Source organism: Xiphias gladius, chromosome 24 (genome assembly GCF_016859285.1).
Source record: "Xiphias gladius isolate SHS-SW01 ecotype Sanya breed wild chromosome 24, ASM1685928v1, whole genome shotgun sequence".
Taxonomy (NCBI): Eukaryota; Metazoa; Chordata; class Actinopteri; order Istiophoriformes; family Xiphiidae; genus Xiphias; species Xiphias gladius.
The window spans coordinates 18,870,350-18,884,387 of NC_053423.1; the positions used below are offsets into that span (position 1 = coordinate 18,870,350).

At 42.1% G+C, this 14,038-nt stretch overlaps 2 protein-coding genes across 5 annotated transcripts; both read right to left on the reverse strand.

Annotated features, from left to right (window-relative positions):
- Positions 1 to 951: 951 nt before the first annotated feature.
- Positions 952 to 8,002, reverse strand: LOC120785985 (protein phosphatase 1 regulatory subunit 36). Of its 2 annotated transcripts, XM_040121028.1 has the most exons (11): positions 7,958 to 8,002; positions 7,652 to 7,716; positions 7,478 to 7,561; positions 7,147 to 7,283; positions 6,737 to 6,806; positions 6,533 to 6,631; positions 6,160 to 6,288; positions 4,518 to 4,557; positions 3,726 to 3,955; positions 2,148 to 2,348; positions 952 to 1,517 (listed from the first exon to the last, which is right to left on the reverse strand). In XM_040121028.1, exons 1-11 carry the CDS (start codon positions 7,985 to 7,987, stop codon positions 1,241 to 1,243), a joined length of 1,362 nt encoding a protein of 453 aa, XP_039976962.1. In that variant the 5' UTR covers positions 7,988 to 8,002; the 3' UTR covers positions 952 to 1,240. The 2 variants fall into 2 exon arrangements, with proteins under 2 accessions (XP_039976962.1, XP_039976961.1); XM_040121027.1 differs by lacking the exon at positions 4,518 to 4,557 and having other exon boundaries at positions 6,160 to 6,283.
- Positions 8,003 to 8,807: 805 nt separating this feature from the next.
- Positions 8,808 to 12,928, reverse strand: LOC120786593 (probable thiopurine S-methyltransferase). Of its 3 annotated transcripts, none has more exons than XM_040122106.1 (9): positions 12,789 to 12,928; positions 11,850 to 11,962; positions 11,454 to 11,546; positions 11,139 to 11,271; positions 9,992 to 10,044; positions 9,835 to 9,909; positions 9,495 to 9,580; positions 9,307 to 9,351; positions 8,808 to 9,115 (listed from the first exon to the last, which is right to left on the reverse strand). In XM_040122106.1, exons 1-9 carry the CDS (start codon positions 12,795 to 12,797, stop codon positions 8,997 to 8,999), a joined length of 726 nt encoding a protein of 241 aa, XP_039978040.1. In that variant the 5' UTR covers positions 12,798 to 12,928; the 3' UTR covers positions 8,808 to 8,996. The 3 variants fall into 3 exon arrangements, with proteins under 3 accessions (XP_039978040.1, XP_039978039.1, XP_039978041.1); XM_040122105.1 differs by having other exon boundaries at positions 12,689 to 12,795; XM_040122107.1 differs by lacking the exon at positions 12,789 to 12,928 and adding an exon at positions 12,428 to 12,667.
- Between the last annotated feature and the right edge of the window lie 1,110 nt (positions 12,929 to 14,038).

Genomic DNA, 14,038 nt, shown 5'->3' on the forward strand with positions numbered 1-14,038 from the left:
GACAGCAAATAAACGTATTTCCCCAAATGTTAAACTATTTCTTTTAGGTGGTAGTTAATATGAAGACCCGCTTTTTCTTGTAATTCATAATGCATACCCTGATTGATCACAAATGTAGTATCTTTTACCTTTCAGAGAAGCACCCGACTGCGTGCCTGATATGAGCCAGACTGTATCGGAGGAGGAAGACAAAAAGAAGAACAAGAGGTGAGACAGCGAGGGACAGCGAAAGAAGACAGCATGGGACACAGACAAAACAGCAGAGGAAGGGGGGGGGGGGGGTAACAGGTCCCATTTGAACCTGAACAATTTTCTTTTTCCTTATCAAATTGTTCATCATGTTTGACCTGAATAGAAAACCAACAACAGCAGATACACTAAGTGGTGCCAGCCAGCCTTGCACAAACCAGGTGAGTACTTGAATCAATCATTTTGGGTTTGAACGAATGTGAATTTAAACCAAGCGCAATCCAAATCTTACAAATATTTAAACATTTATTTTGTGACCCATCCCCCACACAAGCACAAGCTTCCCAGGCCTCATCGTTCTCCTCCTCAGAGGGCTTAACTCTACTCCCGGTGTCCCAGATTATGCAGCCAATTAGGGCGAAGGCAAAGCCCCGTCTGCTGCCGAGCCTGGCTGGAGAGTCGTGTGTGAGTGTGAGTGTGAGAATGTGGCACCAGTTCATGTAACTGTCAGCCTGGTGCGAGGAAGCACAAGGACACAGAATGACACAGTCATCGAAAGGGAAGCCTTCAGCGATCCAAAAAAAAAAAAAAGAACAGTGACAGGGATGATAAATAAACTCTGTGTGAAGGCTGTATAATTTGATTTCCCAAATACAAATTATTCAAGGTGAATTATGCATGCAATGTGCTGGACTTCTTTCATTTTCATATGTGAATGGAATATCATTCAGACTCGATAGAAAGTGAAGACCTTCAATGTAGTTATGGATTTCATGATATTTTATTCAACAGCACCACCAGCTGGCAAATAAGAAACTGATTTAAATTCAGAGGCAAATCCCAGCATGTGATGACAGTCCGGGGAGGTGTTTTGAATATGAGCCACACGAGAGTAAAGCAGAATGAAAACTCAGCTGCTACCTGAATCTGTCTCTCTGTTTTTGGCCCCGTGGGCTGTGCTGAGGAATGCATTTGCAAACATAAGCACATGCCTGCATTAAACCAATGGAAACACTCAAAACACGGCCTCTTTTACACATACAAATGCAACTCATTCAGTATTTGCGGTCACTGCCTCAGTGGTAGCTGCTGCGTTTCTAGTGTTTATGTGGGTGGTGCTGCCATATCTGGCAGGGCCGGTCGACTTGGGCCCCTCGAAGGATGACATGCTTCCCCGAACATGGATGCCAAGATTATCCTCACTGTTGTTATTAACATCACTGTCTGGTTCATGGTCCTCATCCTCATCTCTGTTGTTTTTCTGTTCTCCATAGGGTATCAGGGTAATGAGGCTGAACTGCCTCAGTGGCTTGCCAAGAATCCCGAAGCTAAATGAAAGAAAGAAGAAAATTTAATGTCATACAGGCACAAAATTTTATGCTGCATTTAAGTGTCAGTCAGTTATATTAATATATGCTTCCGCAGTTCTGTGTACATGTTGTAAAAAACGTTTTTATATGTAGGCCTGAAAATATACATTAAAACCGTAAGCAAAAAAAATGCTCTGAAAAGGCAAATGCACATTATGTGCCCAGCACAGATCAAATTAATGAGTGGCTGGTGAAGACAGTTAAGCATTAAACCCCATAAACGACCCAGATATTCTCCTTAGGAGTGTTGGTGGATAACTGGTGAAACATGGCAGCATTAGGATGCATATGTAGCTATGTATCTGCTTGATGCAGAGGTAGGTAATCTTTATGGATAACACATTAGCAATAAGGTCTCGAGAAGCTGCCTATGAGAGGTTGTATATCAGGGGTGTGTTTCCATAAGTTTATTTTGGAGTATTTCTGCCCGAAGTCGTCACAAATGGACACTTAGTGCAACTTCAACCAATATGGCTCCGACTATTTGTCTGACGTCACTGCACACAGTAGTGCTACAGATACATGATACCATTAATCATGATAAATCACATCCTCCAGGGTGTAAAATGGGACGTATCGTGTGGCCACCTGACGCTGGCCAGCTGCTGGTTGAGCTCCTCCGTCAGGGCCTTGGTGTCACAGTGCTCGATCTGCAGCAGGCTCTGCCTCCTGGCCCGGCTGCTGAGGAACAGATGGGGGGACTGCTCTTTGGGTGAGGGCAGCAGAGACACCATGAGTGGGGAACGCTGATCAACTACGCTGCTGAGGGCCGGACGCCTATCGGATGTCCTTGGTTAAAAGTCAGATCAAGGAGCAGGGTCAAAAACTGTAATGAACATATAGTACATATAAACACCCCGGGGAAACATAAAAATTGATGTACTGCAGGAAAAACAGGGACAGTGAATTTCATGCATTAGTGTGTACAGATTGCTCCCTAATGCATTTCAATTATAAACAGATTACATCGTTTATATCTACAACCCCTCTGATTCAACAAAATACTACACTAAAAAACTGTCTATACATATAGTAGTTCATTCACTTGCAGGCAACAGCTGTATAAGCATTTTGATAAAGAGAAATCCCACACATATTCCATTTGGTCATACATACACATGATACTCATGGTGGAAACCTAGACAAATATGCAGAACTAATTAATCAGGAAAGACGCTATGGTAGCCAAACTTCTCAGGATCCGTGTGCTGTTCCTGAACAAATACAAAAATATGTATACTAGATTTTTTTTTTTTTTTAAACCACAATCATTGCGGTGTCTGCAACACAGTTAAAAGTGTTGCTGAAGCTAGTCCAAGTCATGTTGTGTACATCCACCCTCAGGAGAAGAGCAAGCCCCGAGCCCGGCTTTTGATTGTTTGATCCCAAGCTGACAGCAGGAAAAAGAGCACCGGGCCTTTGACAGCTTACACGAGTGCCAATCATGTGTCAGACACAGCAGAGCAACATAAAACAGGCTGTCAGATATCTTGTCAGGACTCTAACTGGAATACGATTGATGTCGACAGATTCATAGCTTTGTCCGATAGGAAAAGCTTTCTATCAATCATAGACAAGTTAAGTGTCTAAGCTATATAGTTATTTGCTGTATAATATGTTGAATCAGGGGAAGATTGGTTATGTCTAGTGATGGTTAGACATAAGAATTGACATATAGCAAACCCCAAGTGAATGCTGATACTGAAAAGTCCTCCATATAAAAAGTATGTGGGGGGTAACAGAATCACAGAACACAGTTTTACTATTGGCTGAACACTTGATCAGAATCTCGCAAACATGAACTCTGACCTTTGAATGTGCAGGACCTCGAGGTCAAATTGCACTGTCGCAAAAAATGGATTTTTGAATACGTCACCGATTGGGTTTTCAGTTGTAGTGCATGAATGGTAACCAGTACGGAGCTTTTACAAAACTCCACAGGGACATTATGTACTGTAGTTGACCGTTTGGTTGGTCTGTGGGGAGAGCAACCGAAAAAGTATTTTATAATATTAGAAATATTAACCTAAATAGGAGTGTAACCGAGGGTTAGAAATGCTGTTGCTTTTCTTCAATCAAAAATTCTTGTAGTCTTAAAAAATACATGTACAGTGAGAGTGAGTGCTAAAGCCACCTCAACCCGACCTTTACTTCACTTTAACGTACCTGTGCTTGAATGTGCCATTACATCCCATCCCCCTGGGGTCAGCTTCTCCCGTCTTCGCTGAACTACCCAGAGTAGTGGAGGTCGTTCCTGAGTCCCCATCAGTTCCGCTCCTCACTGCCGTTTGGAAGGTGTCCGAGTACAAAAGGCGCCCAACCTCCTCTTGGATGTCTCTCAGGTCCTTCCTGCCAAACGTCACCCAGGCCACAAAACAGTAGAAGCTGTACATGCACTGGAAAAAGTGGGAAAAGAAAGAGGGAGAGCAGAGTGAAGGTTGTCACCTGCTGTTTTTTTTTTATCCTCGAATCAATTCCTTCAATTCACAGGCCGCCACTTATTCCTCAGGGTTTTTAAAAGGTCACAACAGCTATTTCTGTCCAAAAAAGGTCATATACAGAGCAGGCAATAAAATGCATCTGTTAGAGGGATATTTCTCTCCCTGTCCACCCGCCTGGCTAAATACTGGAGGGAGCCTGTCAGAGCAAAGCACCTGTGTTATGTCAACATCTCCTACCACTAACTAATTCATTAAGGCCACCAGGCATAACCTGCACTCAGTGTAGCTCAGTTCTGCTCCCTGCCGTCTATATTCACAGATGGCGGACTGGCCTTCTCTCTGACCAGCAGAAAGGTCTATTTTTGTGTGCAGATGAGGCAATACAGTTTTGAGTTTTCCAACACGGAAAGAATGACAGGTCAGTCGGTCAGTTACCTTAAAAACATATTAGTTGGATAGGTCTACTTGCAGTCAAGGTGATTATTATATTGCAGCAAAAGGCTGTGATTGCACCTACCGCATGTAGCAGCCATTCTGTACTGTTTGACATGTGGACCCTGGAAAAACACATAAGAGTTTAGTATGTTGTGGAAAAGTATGACTGGTTGACCTTTCTTTGTGGATGACATGATCGTACTAGCACTGAGTCTAACATACTGGTTTGGGATCTGTGATTAGCAGCGCTACATTTCTAGCAAGTACGAATATTTCAGCAGTACGTACCTTCATTGAGCGCAAAACACTTTTGAAAGAAACATGAGAACAAAAACCAACATTTAATGGCAGACCTTAGATACAACTGCACAATCGTGTATAGGAAACCATGGCAACAATTAAATTCACTTAAAAAGGTGCACAGTACCTGAATCCAGCCCTTGAAGGATAATGAATACATATGGGGGTATTTCTTCAAGTCTGTCTTAAAACAATGCTCAGATGCACATATTTATATTGAAACAGTTTTTGGAAATTGTAGTTGTTCCTTCTGTCCATACTATATGCCCTACAGAGATCCCTTTTTAAAGTGAATCCAATGCATTTGATTGAGAACAGAATCCTCAGTCCTAGTTTGGTTTAGAAGTTTGTCGTAAACTTCAGCTGAGGCTAACGTGTGGCTCCAGCAGTCTGAGTTAGCCAAATCTATCTACCAAAGTAGATACCAAAGTTATGGTCCTTCTGGTAGTTCCACATACCCTCTTTCTCTTACAGAGGGAGAAGGAACCACTTTCTGGGGAAGCACAAAGAGGGAATACTAAAATCACAGTAATTCTGGAAGATAGCTACTTGATTTGTGCAACTCCCACCACTGAAGCCTCATACAGTATTAGCTTCAGCTTAACTTTTGTGTGCATTTTTGCACAGAGGAAGGAATATGGATTTCGTCCCCCATCTCTTACATTTGATTTGAATCATGAGGGGGATCTCTTCAAGGCCAGTATGGACAGGAGGTACAATTACAATGAATAAAAAACTTTCAGTGTAGATATAGATATGTGAATGCTGTATCAAGATAGACTTGAACAAATGTGAACCTATCCTGTAAGTGATTATTGTATCCTGTACTGTAGTGACAACATTTAAATGAGATAAGTGATGTGAAGTGGCTTTGATAGCAGGGCTTTTTTATGTGAATATCATAAGATGTTTATCACTTCTTGTCAGTCCCTACAACTTTGCAATATAGAGAGCAATTATGCACAGTGATTATTATTTGATGCTTATTAGTAAAAATACATTTTACTGTTGCTAAAATGTAAAGTACTAGATGGTTCCTTGCAGATCTCACATTGGGCTAGAATGACAGCAGAGTGTTGTAGTGATGGACTTTGTGCCTGACCCCATTCAGAGGACCATAACACTTCAAACCATACATACTGTATTAGAGATTCCTGCATTCCTGAAATTAATCTAATCTAATTAATATAAATACTGCCCTTATTAAAGATTTCCAGAATAAATGTAATTTCGGCTAAACATTCTTCTTTGCCTTCCTCAGATCCTCTTGGGAAGGCATTCACTACTGCTATCCAACCATTAACCCAGGAAGTATTTTGAAAATAGCATGACAAGTAATGCATCCTGGTAACTATACAACTGAGTGAAACTAAGAAAACTTTCCCTGCCTAAGACCTGTTTGATAAATATGAACAAATACTCACTTCTGATATGCTGTTTGTTGATGCTGTTCTAGCTCCAGAGTGAAGTAAGAGACAGCCAGCTTCTTTTGAGCTATCTCCTTTTTGGCCAAAGTCTCCACCGTCATCTGGTGCTCTGCGATGATGTCTACACTGGCAGGTTAGTTGGGGAGGAAGCGATGGTGTAGAAATACAGCACACAGAAGAGAGAGCAGGGGATTGGAGGAAGAGCAAATATACATAAAGACAGGTCACAGACGTGGGGGGATAAAGAGAGCATTACTACGATAAAGAATGCCACCGCATTACAATAAAGACAATAATCAACAGCCTGTAATATACATGCATGCTATATACGGTAAAACAAACAACACTCCTCCATTGTTAGTATACTTACCCCGATACAGGCTTAGGTTTATTTTCCAGAGACTTGTGTTCAAAGAAATAAGACAGGTAAAGGAGAAGGGCAGCCAGGACTTCATCAAGCTCTTTACTCCTAAGCACAGACAAGGAAGAAATAGTACTGAGTGGCCGATCTTTTCATTCAATTTACTGGCAAAGGAAATTGTGTATAAGGTAATTCAAGTCATGCGTTACTTACTTCAATATAGCCAAGAAGCAGAATGGAATGGGAAGCGAATAATGCTCCTGTAGCAAACTGACAGCCACGTCTGCAACACAGGGAGCCTTGTCAGAACAGGGTCAAAAGGTCATCTGGCAGTCACTAGGTATAGAAAGACGGCATTCTCTGGCTAAAGGCTATCACCACCCCTGAAGAGCAGAGTTTAGTTTTACTCCATATTTGATATTATGATGATATTATGAAGAGCGATTTGTCCTATAGTCACAATTTGGTTGCTCAAAAACCTCAGTCCTTATGGCGAGCACTCTAGTAATGGAGCAAATAATCACACATACAGATCTGAGCAATCCCTGATTCCTGTACATTCACACCCAGCAAGCTCCTATTTATTCGGCCAATTAGGAGTTCAACAGCATATCGACACTTGCGTTTAACATCATCAATGGAGACGCGGTCTCCCCGCCTCTTCATCACCGAGGACCTGTACGCGGTCAGACGCGCGGGGCTCAGGCTCTTCCTAATGCTTTGGCGCCCTCTAGGGTTCGATGTGTGGACATCGGCCAACCTGGGGGAGGCAGCGACGATGAAGATGTGCAGGTTAGTCGGAGAAATGTAACGAGCCGAAAAAACGTTTTGTGCAGTTACAAAAGGAGATTCCAGGTCTAGATTTCGTCTGCCTTTCGAATAACGTAAACAGCTGTTTTAATTAAAAAAACAAAAACAAAAAAACTTTTGAAAGCTGCGTGGATTCAGGCCTACCATTCTGCGCGCCGCTGAAGATCTTTGAAATCGTCGTGGGTTTGCCTCCTTTCACTCAAAACACCCTCCTCTGCCTGACCAGAACTAGAAAAAAAAAAAATGGTCTACTGTTTTATACGTGTCGCGACTGATAGCGGGCGCAACACGCTTGCAAGTTGCTCTGACCGTCCTCACCTGACCAACTCCACCGTTTGGGACTCGTCGCTCCACGCCCAGCGGCCTGGCGGCGGCACGCTCACCTGAAAGGTACGCCCTTTTAATGTCAGCCGGACCTTTGCATCGTGCGTAACTTTACGATGAATCGGAACAGTTAGGCACCAGCAACGTCACGGGTAGGTCACTTTGGCACTTTTGAATGGTTAACGACGTTCATGTAGCCGCACAAACACCGGTTGTACAATTTACTGGCAAAGTTTAGAACGTTTTATTTTTCACACAAAGTCTCCAAAAACCTCAAACTGTTTCAGTGTGGCAACTTACGCTTCTCACGTCCTCGGGATATTTCGGCATTTCTGTAAACACCACTATCTAAAGTTTAGCTAACGCTCCCTTCCCAGTTCGTTTGCTAATGTTAGGCATTGTATCCGGGCAACAGCCAATGGAGGAGAAGCTGGCCCCTTGAGGCAATATTACAATATGGCGCTTTTAATATTTAAAAAAAATATATATTTCTTTAAAAAAAAGTCTTACTCCATCCTTTTTTCTTTCTTTTTTTAATCAGCTGGATACTTAATGCCCTTCTCCTTTATGCGAATTGCTTATAAACATGCTTTTGTAGAAGGTTTCATGAAACTTTAGTTCATCTGTTTTGGGAGTCCTGCGCCCACAAGTAAACATTTTAGACTGATACATGAAAAGTGAAAGATATCTGTTGACTTTTGACATGAATTTGTGCTGTTTTGAGAAAGGGAGGAAGATTTCAGAGACTGACATTTTACACACTGTTAACCTGCTTTTGATTTTTAGAAAGTGCAGAAGTATCTGTCCCCTGAAAATGCCCTGAAACGTAGTCAGAGTTGTAAGGAATGAAAAACTGACTCTTTGTCTTACCATCATTTGACTTGTCTTTTTTTTCCTAAGATTTCTTTGCTTTAATGTCATATTATAGCTTACATCCTGTTTTCTGTGTATCATTGCTGTACATCCAGTTTTGTAAATAGTTCTATTAACATGTTAAAAAATGCCTATTTGCAACTGTTAATACTGTCAGTACTACACAACAGCTGTCAGCTGTCCAACTTCTTTCAATTAAGCCACAGACATCTTGTTACAAAACATTTTTTTATTTTATCAGGCATTCAAAACTTTATTACAGTCCTTAGAGGCCTGATGAAAATTCACGAGTTCCAAAACTGTTTTATTATTTTATCAACATTTTATTTCCATGTACTTTCACTTTCCCCCAAAGTGAAGCTGTATCAAGATGTGTAAGCATGAAAAAAAAATTCCTAGGACCTGTTTTTGCTACAAAATGCCAAAGAGCAGCTTTTCTAAGCCCGCTAAGCTTGCAAGGTAGTTTTTAACTGCTCTTTGGAGTGATGAGGTGTACATTTTCAGTCAGGTAGTCCAGGCCCCATTCTCGCTGTCTGTCCGTCAAGGCATCCACCGACTGCAGCCGCTCGATATCACAGCTCTTCCCTGAAGAAAGAATTTGTGCCAGTATAAAGCTCAAATTAGCCTCAGCCTCCAATCTTGGCAAAAAAAAGTACTCACATTTCTAGCAGGTATCCAAGTATCACTTCTTCCATATTTGGGTTAATTTATAGGCCTTAGTTTCATGATTAAGTAGAGAAACACACGCAGCCATGATTGTTCTTAACAACACTCACCAAACAGGCTGTGCACTTGCTCATCAGGCACAAAAAAGGGAGGACCTGAAAAACAAACACAGTCAGAAATATCTTTTGCCTTTAACCAAACTCAGACAAACACACAGGCCCCCTGCAGACATTTTAAAATGCAAAATAAATGATAATAAACAGTGCCGGATGTTTTAGACACAATATGGAGGGATTACCTTTATATAAATCAGGATTGTACAGTAAAGTGTCCAAAAGGTATCTGCAGTCTTTGGCCATCAGAGAAATTATGAGAGAAGTATACCTGTGGTATTGTTAGAGACAGTGTAGTAAGACAACGTGGAACGTATGGTTAAATTACAAAACGTTATCTAGCTATGTTATGTATAACTAATTATCTAATGTTTATTTCTTAAAATAATTCACATTATAAATGTAAACAGTTTCAAGCGGTTTTCATTCAATTTTAGGGTGCTTTGATATACAAGGCATCTGCTTCTAAGTTGAGTTTTAAAAAAAGAATATGTAGCCTCAATGGAGGGTTCAGTCTCTTCTTACTTTTCTCTGTCTCTTGGGTTGATGGCCACCAGAGATCCCCGGTCCCAAATTGCCCCGAACTGACCCTCGATGGAGCTGTGAAATTGAGAAAAAGTCATTCTAAGTAAGTAATTTAGCACCTTTTTCAGGGGAATAAAAACACACGGCGGTTACCTACCTGCAGAACTTGTACAGGTCACATTGATATAGAGTGATGTTTTTCTCCGAGCTCTGCGGAACAAAGACAATGTAGAATAAATGTTTTGCCCATGTCTATAAATACATGTAGTTTCAGCAAGTAATGTGGTTTGGTAAATAGGCATTCCTACATGCTTTGTTGTTTGATATATAAGTACTTTGATGAAAAACCTGAACCAACAGACTGTAATAATGCAACATCAGTATTTTCGAAATTTTTTAGTGCATTTACTACAGATCTCATATAGTTTATATAGCAGCTTAGTTACTTAATTAAATCACTTATTCTTTTTGAACATTTGATACAAGAGTGGATGATACTAGCGTAAAGTATATTCATTTGCAAAATAAATGTGATTTGTAAATATGATAAATAAGCTTAAACATGAAGAAACACTGTCCTTTATGTACTGTAGATAGTCAGAGACAAAAAAAAAAAAACACTAATCGTCGTTTTACTTGTTCAGTGTGTTCCTTCTGTGTATTTTTTAATGAATGATCACGGTTAGCCCGACCCTCAGTGAAAAAATGCATTGTTTTTCCTGCTTCACAACAAAAGCAACCCCGTTTTTTTTCCATTCTAAAGCTTTTATAGTGAAGCAGCATGAGGAGAACTTGTTGGGTTTGCATTAGCAGTAACTTCATAAAGCGCTGATTTGGCTGCAGGAGAGTGAACAGTAAACGGCGAAACTGATGTCCTCGCGATAAAATCAGACAGTGACACTGGATTGCATGCTGTGAATCCATTGTGTGTGTGTGTGTGTGTGTGTGTGTGTGTGTGTGTGTGTGTGTGTGTGTGTGTGTGTGTGTGTGAAGGCAATCTGAATCCAAAACAGAAATAGCAGACTCTGCCATCAACAAAAAAAAAATATATATAGAGAGAAATAATAACTGAATTTAAATACATTGAACAGCTATTGCTGCAAAAATGTTAACCGTTAAGAGTAATAAAAAATGGATTATAACTTTGAGGCATAACAAACTTGTACAGTGCATTTTCGACTCATAAAACATTCACATAACTTGACTTTCAGTCTGTCTTATTGAATAAATGTTATGTTTCGTTACACGAAAAGCAAGATGAACCCTCGCCATTTACGCACACACACAGTCTACAGTTCATCTACCTTGTAAACCTTTGCTCCAGGTATGGCGGGGACAGGCTCCTCACTGTACGTCAAGTTATTCTCCTCAAAGAACTGTTTTATGGCCTTTTCGGATATGTCCACCCCAACCACCGAATGGCCCATGCTTGCTAGCCTGGTATTCACACGGAAAGGAGAGCCAACTTAGAAGCAGGTTGTTTTCGTCACTGGGAAAATGTTTTAATTATAGGCTGTCCGTACCCTTTTTAATAAGAACTGGCATTTCTAGCAGAAAGAATAACCGAACATGTAAACACCAAATGTAATCCTTATTGGATATAATAAGCTTTTTCACACCAATTCATATCTACTGCTTTCCCACAGAGGGGGAAGAAGAAGCGAACTCCTGTCCTCTTGGAGAGAACTTTATCGATATTGATCTCCAGCATCCTGTCAGAAATAGACAAAACCAAAATGACAATTAACAGCAAACCGCCACATGTTCCTGATTGTGTGTTTTTTTTTTTTAATAGTTAGGGTTACATCAACACTCCATGTAAACTTCTTGACTTTATGAAAAGCACTCAAACTTAAAAAGTTTGGATATTTCCAACATGCAATCAGAGTAAGCTTCAACGTGAATGACGTGGCAATGTTTGGACTGCATCAGCCTAGTTGACGGTCCTTATTTACCTTGTAAATAACTTGTTTTTTTGTGCTGCTTTTCTGACATTGAAAAGTGGGGGTTTTTACTTGTGTACATGAGGCTGATGGAAGCCAATTCGGTCCTCCTGCCAGCGTTGCTCCCATTCCACGAGCTCCATGACCCGATCCCCCTGTGGTGCCAGCATGCCGGTTACGTTTGCCTGACCCCGGCCACAGAGGGGACAACAAAGAGCGGAGGGAAAGCATGAATGAAGACCACAGAATCTGTGTCTGTGGCTTGAGACGGGCGAGAACACACGATACATACTTCCACGCGTTCCTGCCCGTAAACACATAAGAACAGCTGCACATCGAATTCCTGTGTGAACACTATGATGGAAAATAACGGCATTAAAAAAAAAAAAACCCCAATGAATCGACAACTACCCACATGTTGCAACAGAGCATTAAACAAGCCCTTAGACAGCACTTAACAAGTGTGTGTGTGTGTGTGTGTGTGTGTGTGTGTGTGTGTGTGTGTGTGTGTGTGTGTGTGTGTGGCGTTACAAAACCACGATTCTCATGGACCCAAGTGAATCAGACTCAGTTGGTAGATAATTAATCTAAAAGAATCTGTGGTAGCCAGAACAGACAGAACTGAGGTCAGAGGTCAGGTACACGCATACCTTGTCACCTGTGCCCTCTAACGTGCAAAAATCATCAGTTCCAAAACTGGAAAAGGTTAAGCTCACGTGGGTAGCGAAGATCTGACGTCAGAGGAAGCGTACCCAGCGGCTTGCATAACACGAGCGTTCGTTCCTACCGTAAACACATTAGATTTTATAGCTTTAAAGCTAAAAATGAGGACTAGAATCGCAGGAAGTGTGTCCAGAAGCAGTTATATTTATAGTACGTAACCGTTTCAAAGTCGACAGTTCGACGCTTACCGGGCAGCAGCCTGGAATAAACACCAACCACGGTACCGCTAAGAGAAAACCTGAATCCCGCATGTTTGTCTGCTATAACCGAAACCACACGTTGCCTTACCTGAGGCATCTGATATTTGCTCAGAGACACAGCGGGTGCAAAAAAAAAAAAAAAAAAGAGCTGCCGGGGGGACTTCGTGTCAGGCGGTCTTTCGGTTCGCAGCGGCAGCGGCAGACCGTGTGAGCGTGTGCCGCCTGTCAGGCCTCACTCGGGGGTGGAGTGAACTCCCAGGATCACCCGGTTTCTACATCTGGTTTGGGAGGAGCCTGGTGCTGCATTCCCGGTTGGGTGGAAAACGTGGGCGACACCACCATCCCCACTCTGATCAACGTTGCTTGCCCCCCCCCCCCGACGAGGCCCGACGCTTGCACAGTCGCCAGGCGGCTGGGTGCTCGTGGCCAAAGCTGACGCCCTGCGCTGAATCCTACCTTTCCCGAAGGTCGCGATGAGGCCGCAGTCTGCAGTGCCGTTGAATTATACTGCGGGGTGCATCTGTTATTGTGTCCACCCTTTTTTTTTACATCAGCGAAGGCAGGCCAGAGGACAGACACATCTCTCAGTTCACGACAGTGCAGCTCAACGGCACCGCGTGCCCATCCTCCCACAAAGTTGATCACAGAGTTGAATCAACCGATCACTTTGTTTGAAACAAATTTAACAAGAACCGACCACTGGAACCTCCACGAACGCAGGATTTATCGCAGGACTCGTGTGTTGAGACCGCATTGGTTTTTAGCTCGGTGTGTACCCCAATAAGCTGGCAACTGAGTGTATAAGCATACTGATCACCTCGGCCAGTGAAAACAAAGTGTTTCCCGCCTGCTTTAACTGGCGTAGAACACGAGACATATTCTGCTAAATAGGCTAAAAAACGATTGCCCCCCCCCACACACTTATGTTGTTCTCTGTGGGGACCAGAAATGGTCCATGGAGGGGTCCTTTAGGGGCCCCCAAGCAAAATTACAGAGATAATTTAACTTTAGGCTTTACAGAACAGCGCACAATCCTATCCCACACAAGGCTGTCACGTTGCCACTTGTCACTCTGGGTGAATTATTAAAAGTTACTTCATCAGTCATAACCACCTAACGGTATGCTAGATACACTACATCTTTGCATAAAGGGCCTGATAACGTAACTCAAAGCCAAATACCTTTAAGGCAATGAATTGCGTCATTTGCAGTAAGAATCTGGCAGATGCAGAATAATTCACCCACCTGATATGAGCAGGTCCAAATTAAACTGGAACCCCGAACGAAGTTACGCTTTGCCGTAGTGCAGCTTAGTGTAGTGGATCAGCCAATCAACTA